Source organism: Anguilla anguilla, chromosome 5 (genome assembly GCF_013347855.1).
Source record: "Anguilla anguilla isolate fAngAng1 chromosome 5, fAngAng1.pri, whole genome shotgun sequence".
Taxonomy (NCBI): Eukaryota; Metazoa; Chordata; class Actinopteri; order Anguilliformes; family Anguillidae; genus Anguilla; species Anguilla anguilla.
This window is the reverse complement of record NC_049205.1, coordinates 42,294,060-42,309,886: the sequence shown is the minus strand read 5'-3', so window position 1 is coordinate 42,309,886 and position 15,827 is coordinate 42,294,060. Positions and strand designations below refer to the sequence as shown.

Sequence of the window (15,827 nt, the reverse complement as noted above, 5' to 3'; positions counted from 1 at the left end):
TTGTTTTAGTCTAGAGGCTTTCATGAAATTAAGTTGAAATTGTTGATGGAAACACCCATGTCATGCCGGAAAATTACTTCTATGATGTGTGACACAATAGATGGAAGACAAACAGCTCTGCTATTATATCTTTAGGTTGAAAAAGTGACAGAATGAACAGCATTTTGTTGAAAAGATGTCAGAAATGGACAGCATTGAAATATTTGATTCTGAATTGAAGGACAATATCAGTGACCCTAGTGACTGACTCTGATGAGTCTGTAGAAGACATAATCGCTGATCCTGATAGATCACTGCAACACAGCTGTTTAGGTTTGAGCCAGAGTTGAATCAGAGTTGGAGGATTTTTCCCAAAGCCAACAACCAGAGCACTTTATCAGAAATTCTCTTTTTAGCTATCTTGCCCAGATTCATATGAGAAGACTGATACCAATTGTGTACATCCCTGTGTACCCAGTACAAAAATATTGGACGGGCTGTATGCTACCAGTGTTAGCTCTATCAATGGCTGCAGATGGACGGCAATAGTTAATTAGCTCCTGCCTTACAATCTACTTTAATCCACCTTTAGTAAGCAAATTAGTGTAGCATCATATGCTGATTTAACTCATTTTGCATTAGGGTTATTAGAGTTAGGGTAACTTTATTATGCGCATAAAGTTGTAGTGTGTGTCTAAAGACACGTGTAGTGTCTAATTCTTTAATGGAAAAAGGGCTAGCTATAGCTAATTTGACAGTATCTCACTCTCAGGCACAGATACATTCAATTTTTAAAACAATACCTGGTGCGTACGCTTTACTTTCAGAGCTATATTGTATGTTTAGGTTTGTTGGTATTCCAATAAAAGATACTGTATATAAATTCATTCCATTGAGAATGAATGAGCAAAATAATGGTATTTACAACTTCAGGAACAATAAAGGATCCTTCTCTTTTAATTCAGGCAAACCCGGGTGGCTGTGACCTACCATGGCTATTAGAGACAACTAGCTAGTGATGTAACTCCTGTACTAACTCTCCCTCACTCTCTTAGAATCTTTGTTGATGTAATGAGAGATTAGCTTCACAGAAACATTAACACTGTGTGTCTGATCCCCGTAGGCTGACCCACGACATAAGCCTCGATGAGTTTGAGGACGAAGACCTCTCGGAGCTCACAGAGATCACCGATGAGTGTGGGGTGAGCCTCAACAGCAACGGTCTTGACATCAAGGTGAGTCAACTCAAAAACACATTAATTGCACCCTACTCGTGAAGAGATTTACCAGGCTACAACTGTATACATCAAGTAAGCTAGGCTTCTTGATAAGTATAAATTTTACAGATGTATAAATTAATGGAAGCTTATACAGTACATTAAATTTTCTGAACACTGTAATATAGCACAGTGTATAGATATGCTGTACAGCATATAGAAATGACATACAGACCTTAAAAGCAGTAAGTCTCTCTTATACCACTGCAAAATGCTAAAAACAGCTTGCATATCCCTGTAAGAGCTTACAATTCACTGTCCAACTGTAACTGTTCGTATGTTTTCATATAGGTTTTTGAAAACTGTCCCTTTTCCCCCTTCCTTTTAAAAATATAGGGCACTATTTAAGGCTTTTGTTAAGATTTCAGTTACAAGCATGCTTTCTTCTTTTTGTGATGTTTATTATTTTGCTTCATAACTGGATTTAAAACATTTTTGACATCAGCATGTCATTACCCAAATGAAATTACTAATGCACTCAGTGCACTCCATTTAAACTAATGAGCAATTTCTGAAGCTGCTTCAGTGTTCATACATAATTCACTTCAGACCTACATTTATTTCCTCTTATAAAAACAACTTATTTGTATCTTTGTTTGATTGAAATGAGGTTGTATTACCAGGGAGCTTCTGTAAATATTGTCTTCCATTCTCTCTTCTGCAGTCTCATTTTTAGATATTTACCCTTTGAGATTGCAGTAATGATCAAATGTATCTTTTCCAAAGTATTTTGGGTATCTCTTTAAATAATTTATTAGGAAGTAAGTCCTATTTTAATACACTAAACTTTCTTTCATCTACCAAATCACATTGCAAGACTTTTATGCATTTAATTGTATTATGTCCAACACAATACAATCTTAAGAAGAGCACCCGTTTTTAAGTTTTAAAATTCTTATTTAAGCAAGGGCTGATATGAAATTGCTGAAATTCCAGTTTTGTTCACAAAATAAAGAGGAATACACAGAGGGATTAATTACTGTGTGGCCTATCCATCATACTAAATATGATGTAGAGGGATAAAAGATGTATGAATATCACCATGTCAAACCTATTTAACACCAGTCTCAGCCAGCAAGAGAACATGCAAACCTAGCTCTACCCCAGTAAAATGAGGTAAATGAAAAGGATTGGATCTGCTCAGCTTTATAATTTTATCAGGTTTAGAAAAAACAGTGCTGTGCCATGGGGGAGGTGATCCACGATAGCTCACAGAGATTAAGTCTTAACTGAAATTTGGATATGATTTTGGAAGGGAGCTACTTTGGAGAAATACATCTCTCTGAACTATCTGTCATTTGTGGTCACAGCCTGTTGGTCAGTACAGTGAAGTTGTAAGAGAAGAATCAGCCCCACATGAACATTGCTTACTTTCTCAGCGTTGGGGTTGCTTTGTTCTCAGGGAGTTCAGTCATATGTTTGAAAATAATCAGTGTAACTGCAATTGCGATGCCATTAATAACTGAAATGTCATGCCTTCAGACTGAGAAGACAAATCTCATAGGCTATGTGTCTTCATTTAATTGGAATGCCAATACTGGGGTCTCATGATCATTCTTTTACCTTGGAAGCTAATTATACAAAAGATCTGCTTAAGCAAGGTAATGTAATTAAAGATATTACTACTTATTGGAATATAGTATGTGGAATTGTCCTCTGACCAGTTGTCTTCAGATAATCCCTTTATAGATGTACAATATCTGTTCTACTGACCAAGCATCAGCTGGCATGAGGTGAATATGGCAAGTCTCTTGATGGCTCACATAGCTCAACATGAATATTGCACCGCTAGAATATCCTCCCTCACACTCCTACCCTGATGATGTGAAAATATACGTGCAGGCTAACTACCAGCCCTGCAAATTTCACCAGCACTATTCCTGGGTCTGTGTAGATGGTGTTTTTAACAGTTTGGTATATGACAAATTCTTTACATTCACACCGGACCAGGTATTGTGGTTGCTGGAGCGGACAACTGATGATCACAGCATGAGTCCAAAACAGGCTTATTTGTACCAGCTGGGAGTGGCTCCTCTTCAGTCTCCAGAATGGGGCACGGAGTAGGCTTAGCAGCATGACCATCCGGGGAAATAGCTTGGAGGCTTTTACGATTTGAACTGTCCTTGTTCTGTTTTCACATAGTTTGATCTGGGCTGTTTGGCTCAACGTTTCACCATTGCTGTGGCAATGTTTGACTGTGTCTATGGTCACACGTATAGACTCTGAAACCATGATGTCTATTGTAGTAGAAGCTATAGAATTCTTTATTATTGCTGTCCTGCTTGGCCACTTTCTGCAGATCAGGCTATCTTGGGAACATGTTCTTGGTGAGAGTCGGGAGCATATTATGCAGCTGGTAGCCCATGAGCAACTGTGATGTGATTATGCCTGTATCTGCAATCAGAATCGCTTGATAGGAGAGGACAGCAAAGAAAGGATCATCTTGTTTAAGGATTCTCTTTGTCTGAACAGCTCTCTTGGCATCCCATTTGCTTATGTGAAGTAGACCTCAAGTGCTTGAAACCATACTGCTCAGTCTTGAAATCTGTTGATGTGAATTTTCATGCAGAGCAGAGCTGTTCCAAAATGCGGAAACGCACAAGCCTTCCATCAGTTTGCTTGTATCAGGCAGCTTGCTCTTCACTCTTTAGCTCAATGTATTACGCACGTACGGTAACACAGCACATCTCAAATAGTAATCTGCAATAACAAGGTACTGCTGACCGGTGACCATGCAAAGATCTGCTCCAAGGTACTGGACAGGTTGTAAAGGAAATTCTGTTGTCATCAGTAGCTCTTGGTCTGTTGAGCTGGCATAGACCCAAACGTGGTCTCCCTCACTTCATGGATCCTCTTTAGCAGTACCATTTCAGTAGCTGCATTGCATCCTAAAAGGTTGCCTCCCATGGCCCCTTTTAGCACATGCACATCGATCTGGAATGTCTTATTCTTTGCACGGGCCTTTATTTCAGTTGGCTTAAGCACTTCAAAGTGCCTCCTGGACTGCTGAGTATGATGTTTATTTTGTTAAGTGGTGGCTTATTTTTCAGGCTATTGTGACTTGCCTCTGATGTTACTGTGGTATCCACTCCAGAGTTGATTTTTAAAATGAGCACTCCATTGATATGTGCACCCTCCATAGTAGTCTCTTACTCATTGTTGGTTTGTGTTGTACCATTCTTGTATGGAAATCCACTGTGAAATATCCAGATTTTTTTTTCAATATTCAGCATTTTTGGCTGGGCAGTGCCCTCACTGTTCAGGATGTTTATTACACCTAATGCATTTTTTTCTGTCACCTTTCTCATATTTGCTTTGTGACTTTCTCTGTTTATCTGTACCTCTCTTGTTGCCTTTGCCACATCTTCCCTGAGAGAATCTGATGACTTCCAATTGCTTTCCAAATGGCAGTTTGCTGTTTTGGCTTTTATTGAGCTTGTGGTTGCCAAAATCACCAAAATCAAAATAAATAAGTATTTATTCATTTTTATGTTTTACTTTGTGAACAGTTATCTACATTATTCCACTTCTGATACCATATAATGAAATACATGGGAGGCAGGGTCCAACTCATGGTAGGCCTTTAACTTTACTGGATCAACTTCTGTTCTAACATAAGAGGCTAGTCTGCATGCCTTTTCTCCGACCAAAATGACTGTTTTACATTCTGACAGCTGGTAGTGTTTTGCTGTATTTTCTGACTGCGATGAGCCAAGATGCTGCGTACTGAGCCTATGGGCTCTCTTACTGTCAAAGAGGAACATTGAATTAATACTGGTGCCTAGTGAAGTGAATGTAAGCAGCCTTACTTACGATTTTGTAGTCAGAATGCAGTTGCCATGGAAATAGGCTTCCTAAGCCTATGTTTTGATTTTGTATCTGTTCTCATTACAAATGATGCGGGCATCTTCAGGAAGTAACCAGCTTGGGCTGTTTCCACGCAACATGCTGCATGGCCATGTATGTAATATATATCTAAATATACAGTATGGACAGTGACACAATTTTTTGTAGTTTTGGCTCTGTTGCAAATCCTTTGCATATAATGACTGCCTGAAGTCTGCGACCCATAGATGCTGGATATATTCCTTGTTGCTGCTCTGCCAGGTCTGGACTGCAGTTATCTTCAGTTACTTTTTGTTTCAATGGATTGTCTTCTGAAAGTGAAATGCATATTCAGTTGGGTTCTGGTTCTGCACCTAGAATTAACTCAAAAACATTTTTTTAGCTTTCTTGTCCATGAACTAATGATACAGCAACACACCGCTGGCAAGTCAATTGTCCAGTTACTTTTGCCCCAAAATTGGGGGACTATGTATAAAAAGGACTGCAATTCCCTCAATATGGATGTAAATACCCACAAATTAAAGAAGACAGTCTGTACTTCAACCTCATATTCATTGTTTAATTTCAAATCCAATGTGCGTAGACCGCCAAAACAACAAAAATACTGTCACTGTCCAAGTAGTTATGGACTGCATTGTATCTGGCCCATGTAAATATATTATTGACTGCATATATTAATATAGTATATAAGGTCACTTATCTAATGTTCTTCCAAGGTGTACATGTAAACAAAGTCAATTTTCTTTCCAGTCTCAAATTAACCAAACAACCCATTTTACTCTCAACCTGCTTTCTCTCTAATTCTTTCTTGTAATACATTTCCAGTGCTAATCCAACCCTGTGAAATCCATAGAGTTAATTACCAAAGACTGTCAATGACCTTATTCATACCAACCTCTGTAATTGACATTTGTGCTAAATGAACTTAAAATGGACCATTTTCAATCACTGTTCTCACTGATGTTGGCATGCTTCATCCTCTAATCCCCTCCTACCCTGGGCAGACATCACTCCCAGTCTGGAGCCTGGGATGCTCTTGTGCACTTGTCAATAAATGATGAGGTCAGGTTTCTCTCACCCCCCATGGGGTGCTGAGATCAGTGGTGAGGTAATTCCCAACCAGGAAGCTTTCTGAGCATATGGGAAGACATCGTCCTCCCCTCCAGTCATTCTGAGTGAAGGATGGGGGCATCTGCCTTGAGAGAGGATCCATGCCCCCATTATGATGAAACTCTCTTTCATAGAATGCCATTGCTGAACATAATTGGTTAATGGGATGTACTCCCTTTAGACAAAAAAGGTGGGATCTTGTCTGTACACTGTGGGCTCTATTCTTTTAATGGTTTTGTGTCAGGAGAAAAAAACCATTGCTATTGCAATGGACAATGAAGGTACCACATTGAATTAGACTGTAAATTTACTTCTGGAAATGCATTAACACAGTTTTTTTATGTAATGTCTTATAAAATGTGACATTGTATGATTGTAGCAGCTCTGATATAAAGTGATATTGATTCAGTTTGCAGAAATTAAGAAATTAAGAAATTATTCAAATATATATATATATATATAAGAGTGCTATTTGTCAGAAACTAAATGTATTCTCTTTGAAAACCTGTTTGTTGGAGCTTGTTTCACTGAAGTTAATCACTCTATGCTTGTGGGTTGTCAAAAGCGGATCCAACCTTTTTTGTGCCAATGAACACAATAATGTGTCGCTGATCATTCAAACAGTTTATTGTTTGATTGAGCTGGTTTAAAAATGGTGATTGCCATTAAATAATCTGTTGTGTGATAGTTTTACATTTATCACCAAAAATAATTTGATGATTTGCCTCTTAGTAATCATGATAAGTGTTGCTAATTCTGCCTGAGCACAGGGCCTATTATATGATAGCATTTTGGATCGATATGATGCAGTCTGCTCTTCCTAATTACATAGGCCCAAGCCATGTCATGTCAGATGAAGGGCTCTGGAACCTGTCAGATGGATGTCGCCCCAGGGGCATTTAAGAGGCTGAAAAACAGTCCGCGCAAGCAGTGAAATCCTCCAGTGGTGTCTCCCTACCCCATCTCCAACCGGTTGCCTAGCGACAGTATAAGAGCTCTTAAAGGGACCTCGCGTAATAAGAACCATAAAATAGTGCTGGGGTTATAGGTTACTCCCTGAGGGGGAGCATATTAGTAGTTTTCTTTCATTGGGGAACATGGGTGATGTTTACGAGATTTCCTCTCTTTATATTTTTATTAATTAAACCACAGGTAGTTATGGGTGACATTGCTTTATGACTGAGATATCCCTGCCCCCCAAAGCCTTTTTTGTTGCACACTATGCATTCACTGGCATACTATGACTTTGATGTAAGTTTTATTTTAAAGGGGATTAAGCTTATCACCAGAGGCTGGATTCAGACAAAAGGAGGAGTAATTCATTAACCATACATCACGGCATTGAATTCAAGATGATTACACAAACCAAACTTGTTTTGTGATTTACTCAAAGTGGTGATTTCCAGTACACCTGAAGGAATTAAAGCATTTTCGGCATTCCATTATTCATGTTCGTGTGGGTAATACACATGAGAATTCAGCTTTTGTGTGTCATGATACCGTAGAATAGGATTAGTATTCATCACATTCTCTCATCATGCATTAGTTCACTTAATCTGAGCTGATTTACCCTTGGCTGTGATCTGTATGCCATTGCTTCACTGTACACATCACCATCCTGTTCTCCATCCCATTCAACTAGTCATCTGGGGCTTAATGACTGTAATTATTGTAAGTTGTCATGGAGACAGCTGATTTGAGCTTTTTGCTATCTTGTATTTTTTTTTCCACTCTCTATGCCATCTTTGGAAAAGCAAAAATGACTCTTGTCCAGGCATTTAAACGTTGATTAGCGCTGGTGTACAGGCAGTTTCTGTGAAGGTATTTTTGGAAGATGGTTTCTTTTTCTAGAGATGGCTAAATGTCTCTTGGGAAAATATAGATTTACATATCCTAACAACTGATCAATGGTTTATCAAGAATTTTGCTATGAATTGGTTGTCACAGTGAGGTTTCGGGGTGGCGTGCTGTCCCTGAGGGCTCTTACTAGGCTGTGCTTTTATCTGGGAGCGTTAAAGAGGTGAAGCAGAGGCTGTGCGTCTAGTACAGTGGAAAGTCACTTATCAGCTTAACTCCTACTCTCTGCTGCTTACATGTACTCTACAGAACAGGGACCAAGCCAGGGCAGCATGTCACCTAGAATTACAGACAGGTGGGCAGCCAATCTCGGGTGATGTTTAAGAGGCACATTCCGAAACCTACTGTCCACTGGTTGCTTTCTAGTATTTGCCAAAGAGGCGTCGTGACTGGAGCATGCTATGAGTCAGAGGGAGGTTTAAAGAACCAGACCTCATGATTGGCTCAACCAACCTGTGATTGGAAGAGTGTACTATATCACTGTCATCAGACCCTGAAGATATTTGTTTTTTGGATTTTGGAGGAAAGGTATTACTAGTGTGTAGTATATCAGTATAAATCTAAATGCCAGTTTCTGTTTATTTTAAAATTATGTGGTCACATGGCATTAGTCAATTGAAGACATTCATACATACACATACAGAGCAACAGAATGTTAGTCTGCCTTGCTGGCCATTTAAATAAATTTTGTTTATGATCTCTGGAAAAAATACAATAGCTCAATATACAAAATCCTGTGAATATGTCTACCTTCTCTCTCTCATAGCTGTTCCTGTTTTAAACAACAAAAGCAACTCAGCAATGAAAGGGTTATAGGCTCCTGTAAAGGCAGGCTGTAATTGGCTGGCTCAATCCCCCCACCATGGCTACAGCCAGCTCTGCCTTCACTGAAACACTGCCGCTCTGTCTTTCCAGGGCCATGTGACACGGGGAGCCAATAGTGGGCCAGGGAAGGCAGAGGGGAGTGTGGCTTCCAAGCTGCAGGCGGAGATGCTCCATTTGGACCTGATCGATGCTGTGGATGACATTCAGGACGAGGAAGCTGTGCTGCCTACCATTGTGCCCTCTGTGAAGGAACCTGCTCCTGTAACCATGGATACCTACCGGCCCAAGAGACCCACCACACTTAACCTCTTCCCACAGGTGCCTCGGACTCAGGTGAGCCCAATTAACCCTTCCCTTATTGGTGTCTTTTCCTGTTTCATGTGTGATGCTGGAAAACAGCGGGACTCTTATCTCACGAGCAGACTACTAGTGAACTGTACAGATATTGTTTAAAACACATGACTGAACTTCTCTATTCAGGGCCATTGAAAATCCATTGAAAACGATAAATTTACATTTTTAAATGTTTTGTTCCACAAGAAAGATTTGTAAGGGCATGTTTTGTGTGTGTGATGGTGTGTGATTGACTGTGTTTGCGCTTTTTTTGTGGTCGTTGTTTGTCTCTTGATCTGTCCTTCTGTGAGCATGTGCCATATGTTCTCTCGACTGTTCCTGTGATCTCGCCAGTCTGAAAATAGCATCACTACAGTGCAGATCAGAGTGGCGGTGTAGCTAATTAATTCAGCCAAAGATTACTCCTAGCATATGATTGTTCTTGACTGATCAAGATGAGCTCTGTAGGCTGGGCACACCTGTTATTTGGCCAGGGCACATGATGCTAGATGGCCATCAAAACATAAGGCTTATGCAAGGAGGGCTGGGTGAGATGGAAAATCTCCCTACTTATGATGTCCAATGCCCAATACCTCCAATACTGTTTGGAGTCCATCAGTGCTTGCACACATACAGTGTGAGAACAGCTGTGTTGGGCTACACAGACTGTGTAAGAAGGCTTATTGATTCTCGGACGAATATGGTGCTGAGATATAGATTCTCTAATGTGGGTTGCTGTGAGATCCCCTCAATGTGCATACTATGAAGAGAAGTATTAGTGGAAACGCATTCCCTTCTGGAAGGAAGGGGGTGGGAGGGGGGACTCTTTTCTACTTCGATGAACAAATATCTTTTTTCATGCCCTTAACCCTTGTGTTCTATTTACTTTTTACCGCCAGTGAAACTGTTAGCCTGGGTCATACAGTATATGCCTGGGACGTTACTGGAATTTAAAGCAATACAGAAATAAAATGTATGCTAAAATACTCAATATATATTATCTTTACCTCAATTGAAAAGCATATAAATGATATATATGATTATTGGTTGTCATTTACCTCTGCTAGAACACATTTAACGTTTCATTCATTTCTGATGAAGATGTGATTTATACAAAAACTACACAATTATTAAAGCATGGGGGATATAAATCACGTTTATGTGTGAAAAATTTCAATGAAAAAAGGTTTTCATGGTAGATTACTATGTATTTGTGTATTTTGAACTGACATTCTCAATTATTTCTCATCTTTATCTTGCTATATTCATTGGGTTCATTGGGGTGGCAGCGTGGTATAATGGAAACTCTGCTTGTAACGCAAAGGTTGCAGGTTCAATTTCCGGGTAGGATACCATTGTACCTTTGAGCAAGGTTCTTAACCTAAATCGATTTAGTATGTATCCAGCTGTATGAATGGATACTGTGTAAAACTTTTGTGTCTGGTTAAGAGCGTCTGCTAAATGCCTGTATGTGATGTAATGTGAAGTAATATTTTCAAAGATTCCAAATAAGTAAGAAGACAAGGCAACACAAAACAAGAACCAAATTTACACTAGTTTAGTTACTGGTTATGAAATACTTCTCTCAAAGGTACAATTGTTCTTTTACTAAAATTTTTTAATGGGTCAGTTTGACCCAAACCAAACACAAGAAAAGAAATTATGCAAATGCATGACAAATGCATGATTCCTTTTAGAGTGGAACATCTGCATCTTTTGGCGTATTGGTGGATTTTTTATTTATTTGATTATCATTTCATGATTTCCAACCCTTGCAATGAACAGTGGAGTCTCTAACAGGTCAGTAGGCAGACCTCCAGGCCAGCACAACCTCAGTACCAGTACTCACAGAAGACTCTCCCTGATAAGACACCTTGGTTTAAATACTGATACCCTGCCACTCAAGGTATTAGTATATTAAACCATGAGGGGGTTAAACAATGATATCCAGGTTGACATGATTCTTTTAGATGGGCCGGAAGGGGGAATGATACACAGTCTACATGGTGGGTTTTGTGTAGAATCTCCAATCTAATCCCTAATCCTGCTCCTGTCGGTTCTGCTCTTGTACACTGCTCCGGGCTCTGGCTGTGTCTATGGGCTCCCAGCTCGTCTTGGATTACACGGCCTTCAAGTCTCACTTCCATGAACACTCTCTATTGTTTCATGCTGAAATACATATATTTACATACATTTATTCATTTGGCAGACACTTTTCTGTAAAGCGACTTACGTAGCCATTATTGTAAACAATGGCAAGTCTATAAGCACCAGGAATAGTGCAGTACTGAGTGCAAAACCGATCTGACCCAACCACCTCACAAGTGAATGAAATTAAATATTCAATCCCACACACAAATGCATCACTGAAAAGGTGCATACATAGTTCAAAGATTATAGGACTGAGTACCCTGTCAAACTGTTGCTGGTCTGTTTTCCCCTTCTGCAAGTTAGTCCTTGAGAATAACTGTAATTGGAATCCTGTTGTACAAAGCTGTTAATATTACCTGTTCAGCATACTGATTGTCATGTCAATGGGAGCAGATACTGTACATGTGTGTGCATGTGTATCCATTCACCTTGAGGACATTTCAGAATATGAGAAATGACTTCTGGTCTCTCTGGTTTAAAGGTGTGTGCTCTGCTCTTCTGGAACATCCGTTGCCACCCAGATGCCTATTGTCTTAAACTGGCACCATGAATTCAGCTTCTGCTGTGTGTGCTCACGTGAATGTTGTCAGACAGTGCGAAGGATTGCAAGATGCCCATCCTGTGGTATTTAGTGGCTGAATGGAAAGCTTTCAATTGACTTAAATAAAAAAAGTTTCTCAGAGAATGTTGCATTCTCTTACAGTATAAACTGCATGAAAAGTTGACTTTACAGCAGGAGTACTATTATATATTAATTTTAATTTCAAATGTTAAAAGAATCTCAGGGTTGAAAAGTACATATCTTTGTCCTAGAATTTAGGTGTGTCTTCTTGGAGCATTAGTCGTACTGTTGGGAGAGTGTTGCTGGTAATATTAAAAATGGCCTCCAGAATGCATTTGATATGAAGTTTGTATAAGGAGTCTTTTAAACTGTCTCGAGAGAGAGCTGAGAAATATGAAATAAAAGCTGAAATATTCTTGACCCGGTTATATATGGAAAGTGTGCTTTCCTGAGTAAAACTGATACTTCGCTGTCATTCTATACATGCACTTTTTAGCCCTGGATAAGCTCTGTACCAAGGACACAGTCCTTGACAAGTCTGTCAGCCAATTCTCCTTTTTAAAATTGTCTAGTGTCTTCTTGGGGTGGCTCATCTTGTTGAGGCACTGTTCCAGAATATAGATGGGCCCATCGGTGTGGTATGGAATCTTCATTCTGCCAGTGTACATTGTGGCATTCATCTACCCTGCACCAAATTGAAAGGATAGATGTGAGTACGGTGGTAAACATGACTGAGAATTCCAAATTGGGAGGGAAAGAGAAAAAAGATAACAAAAAACTGCATTCTCCCACTCTCTCTCTCACACACACACACACTCACACGTACACACATTCAAAGATGAGAAAAATGACTAGCCCCGAAAAGTCTATATTTGTTTGTTTCTATTATGAGCGCACCTCCCCACATCTCTCCTTTAGCAGCATTGCTACTGTTACCATGACAATGGACCACTATCTGGTCCAAATGCATCACAGAAGTGAGTCAGAGTTAGATTGGAGTTCAGCGTGATATTTGGAGAGAACAATGACGTTGCAGAGACTGAGATGTCAGCATCCCTGCTGTCTGTGTCGAGAAGCCAGATTCCTTTTTTGGAAGCAACATATATCATCATATTGATCTGTGAACACTTCCTGACTGCCCTGCAGATCACTGTGCTGATGGAAGTAGCTTGTCACAGTGCTGTAGTGTAGTCTGTATGAAAGCCTAATGACTTAGTGGCAGATATATTTTTTAAAACATTCACGCTTATGAAGGAAAATGGAATTGTTGTTATTCTGTTTCAATCATTAAAACTAAGTAGATTGTTTTGTTTCCTAGGACCCTTCATGGCATTTGCCATTCAGCTCCATATAGGGATGTTTGTCTCTTTGAGGCCAAGAGGAAGTAGATTGGCAGTACTTTGGCACAAACCTGAGGGGGAGGGGGGAGGGGTCCTGATATTAGGATGGGGAAGTTTTCGACCCACATGCCGAACAGCCTCTTGTATTTGTGAACACTCTTTTTACATACCCAGGGTGTAGTGTGTGTGTGTGTGTGTGTGTGTGTGTGTGTGAGAGAGAGAGAGAGCGAGAGAGAGAGAGAAGGGAAGGGAAAAATGTTCATGTTCCCTTTAAATGAGCTCTGCACAAAGCGGACAGTACAAAAGGCCGTGGTCATTCAGCAGAATAAACCCTTTGCTGTGTATGTTCCCCCCTCCCCCCTTTTCTCTCTCTCTCTCTCTCTGTCTGTCTCTCTCTCTCTCGATCTCTCTCTCTTTTTCTGTCTCTCTTTCTCGCTCTCTCTAATTGAATCATAGGACACACTAAACAACAACTCATTTGGTAAGAAGTACAGCTGGCAGGAGAAGGTCCGGCATTCTTCCTCCCCTCTGAAAACAGGTGAGTGTGGGATGATTTCCGAGTTCCCACCATTGCACTGTTGGCTGCACATCCTTTGTTTAAAAGGGTCGCCAGAGAGACACTGTATGCTTTAGCCTCTTGTTGAATGCACACACACGCACCCACACACACACGGCTGACAGAATGGAATATTTTTGCATTCACTGTGTGGTACGTCCCACCAGTGCCTCTCTTCCTACTTTCCTTCTGTGGCTGAGTTGCCATGGAAACATATCTCCGGCTTTGGAAGGCTCTGGAAATTAAATTACAAGCGTCAGTGTTGTGCACGTCTGCTCTGTAGCTCTGTAGTGTAAATGACTGTGAAACTGTCTGCCAAATCATTTCACAATATAAAGCTTGGGGCATAGTGGGTTAGCACGTAGGTCCATTGCCCTGTTCACAAAACTTCTGAATGAGCAAAACACACAATATGAGTAGTGTTTTATTTTAGTACATACGTACGAAAATTCCCCTCGCATTTTAAATTTGGAGTTTTTATTATCATATATGTTATGTACTGAAGGTGAAATGTATTCTTTGTTAAGTCTAAAACACTCCTTATAATACAAGATAAAGCATTACTTTTTTTCTGATGACAACTGTGATAATGACATTTGATCAGCATATGCATTTTTGTCATTATCACAGTGAACAAATATACTGCAGTGAATACATGTGAATTGTCATTACCACTGCTTTTCACATTCAAAGTGCAGAAAGGTTTTGGAAACCAAATTGAAGAGTGATTTTCAGAAATAATCAATGGTCTTTCTACCTTGAAAGCTAAAATAATAATTCTCCTTGTTCCTTTTTACAGCTCCTGTACAGTAGTATGATTCATAATCTTTCCTGTTCCTTGTTGCCTAACTTTTAATCTGTGTGTGGTTGTGTGTGCGTGTGTGTGTGCATGCGCATGGGTGTGTGTGTGCGTACATATGGCTGTATATTGCGTGTGCGTGCGCGTGTGTACGACAGCGGAACTGACACCTACACATGAGCACATCTGCCTGAGCGAGGAGGACTCGGCGCAGCACGGTGGCAGCACGCAGACCAAAGACAAAGGCACCTCAACGGACACCCCCAGCCGAAGGACCTCTTCCACACAGAGCAGCGGGGGCACGCGCTCCAAGCTGCAGGACAAGCCCCCGGCTGCGGCCAGCTCTCAGTCCCCCGCGCAGGCATCGGGGGCGGCGCACCGCGAGCGAATCCGCTACCACACGGACGTGCGCCTGGAGCCCACCGAGGAGATCTACCTGACCCCCGTGCAGAGGAACTCGGACCCGCTGGAGCAGGACAGGCCTTTCCTCTCACAGGCAGGGGAAAATAACCGCATGTCCATCAGCTCCGACGCAGAGGGGCCCCCACCCTACCAGCCCCTCCCTGACCGGACAAACCCTTCCATCAGCGAGGAGGATGAGGTGTACCCTCCCTCGTCCTCCTCCACAGCCGCCCTGGACCTAAGTGCGAGAGGGGCGGGGTGCGGGGCTGGGAGCATGGCTGGGGGTGGGGCGGCGGCGGCTGCCTCCGAGCTGGGCGTCCCACGGACTTCCATCAGCTCAGAGGCCAGTGGGCTCTCCTATGACTCAGTCAAATACACCCTGGTGGTGGACGAGCATGCCCAGCTGGAGCTAGTCAGCCTGAGGCAGTGCTACCAAGGCTACAGCGACGACAGCGACTCGGCTACCATCTATGACAACTGTGTCTCCTCCCCCTACGAGTCGGCCATTGGTGAGGAGTATGAAGAGGAGGAGGAGGGTGGGGGCTTGAGACGGGATGCCTCTTGTCTGTCACAGGACTCCACCCCCGAGGCTGATCTTCCCATGTCCCGCAAGTTCCTCAATGTCTTCATGAACGGCCACTCTCGCTCTTCAAGTAAGTCTAATGCCTCTTTTAACATTTTAACTCTTTTAACATTTGAGTAACCTGATTTTACCAGATCCACAGAAAGATGAAGACAGATTCGCTTTGTTTGAAACTAATTTAGTCAAGCTCCAGACTCTTCTTAATTG

The 15,827-nt window shown here is 41.2% G+C and overlaps 1 protein-coding gene across 2 annotated transcripts in view; it reads left to right on the top strand.

The window, feature by feature from the left end:
* LOC118228351 (C-Jun-amino-terminal kinase-interacting protein 1-like) overlaps window positions 1-15,827 on the top strand; it is a 40,574-nt gene that overhangs the window by 15,253 nt on the left and 9,494 nt on the right. For both annotated transcript variants that reach the window (XM_035419810.1, XM_035419811.1), the window contains exons 2-5: window positions 1,103-1,214; window positions 8,985-9,227; window positions 13,737-13,818; window positions 14,794-15,690. In XM_035419810.1, coding sequence (XP_035275701.1) covers window positions 1,103-1,214; window positions 8,985-9,227; window positions 13,737-13,818; window positions 14,794-15,690 — 1,334 coding nt within the window. The remainder of the gene's footprint in view (window positions 1-1,102; window positions 1,215-8,984; window positions 9,228-13,736; window positions 13,819-14,793; window positions 15,691-15,827) is intronic.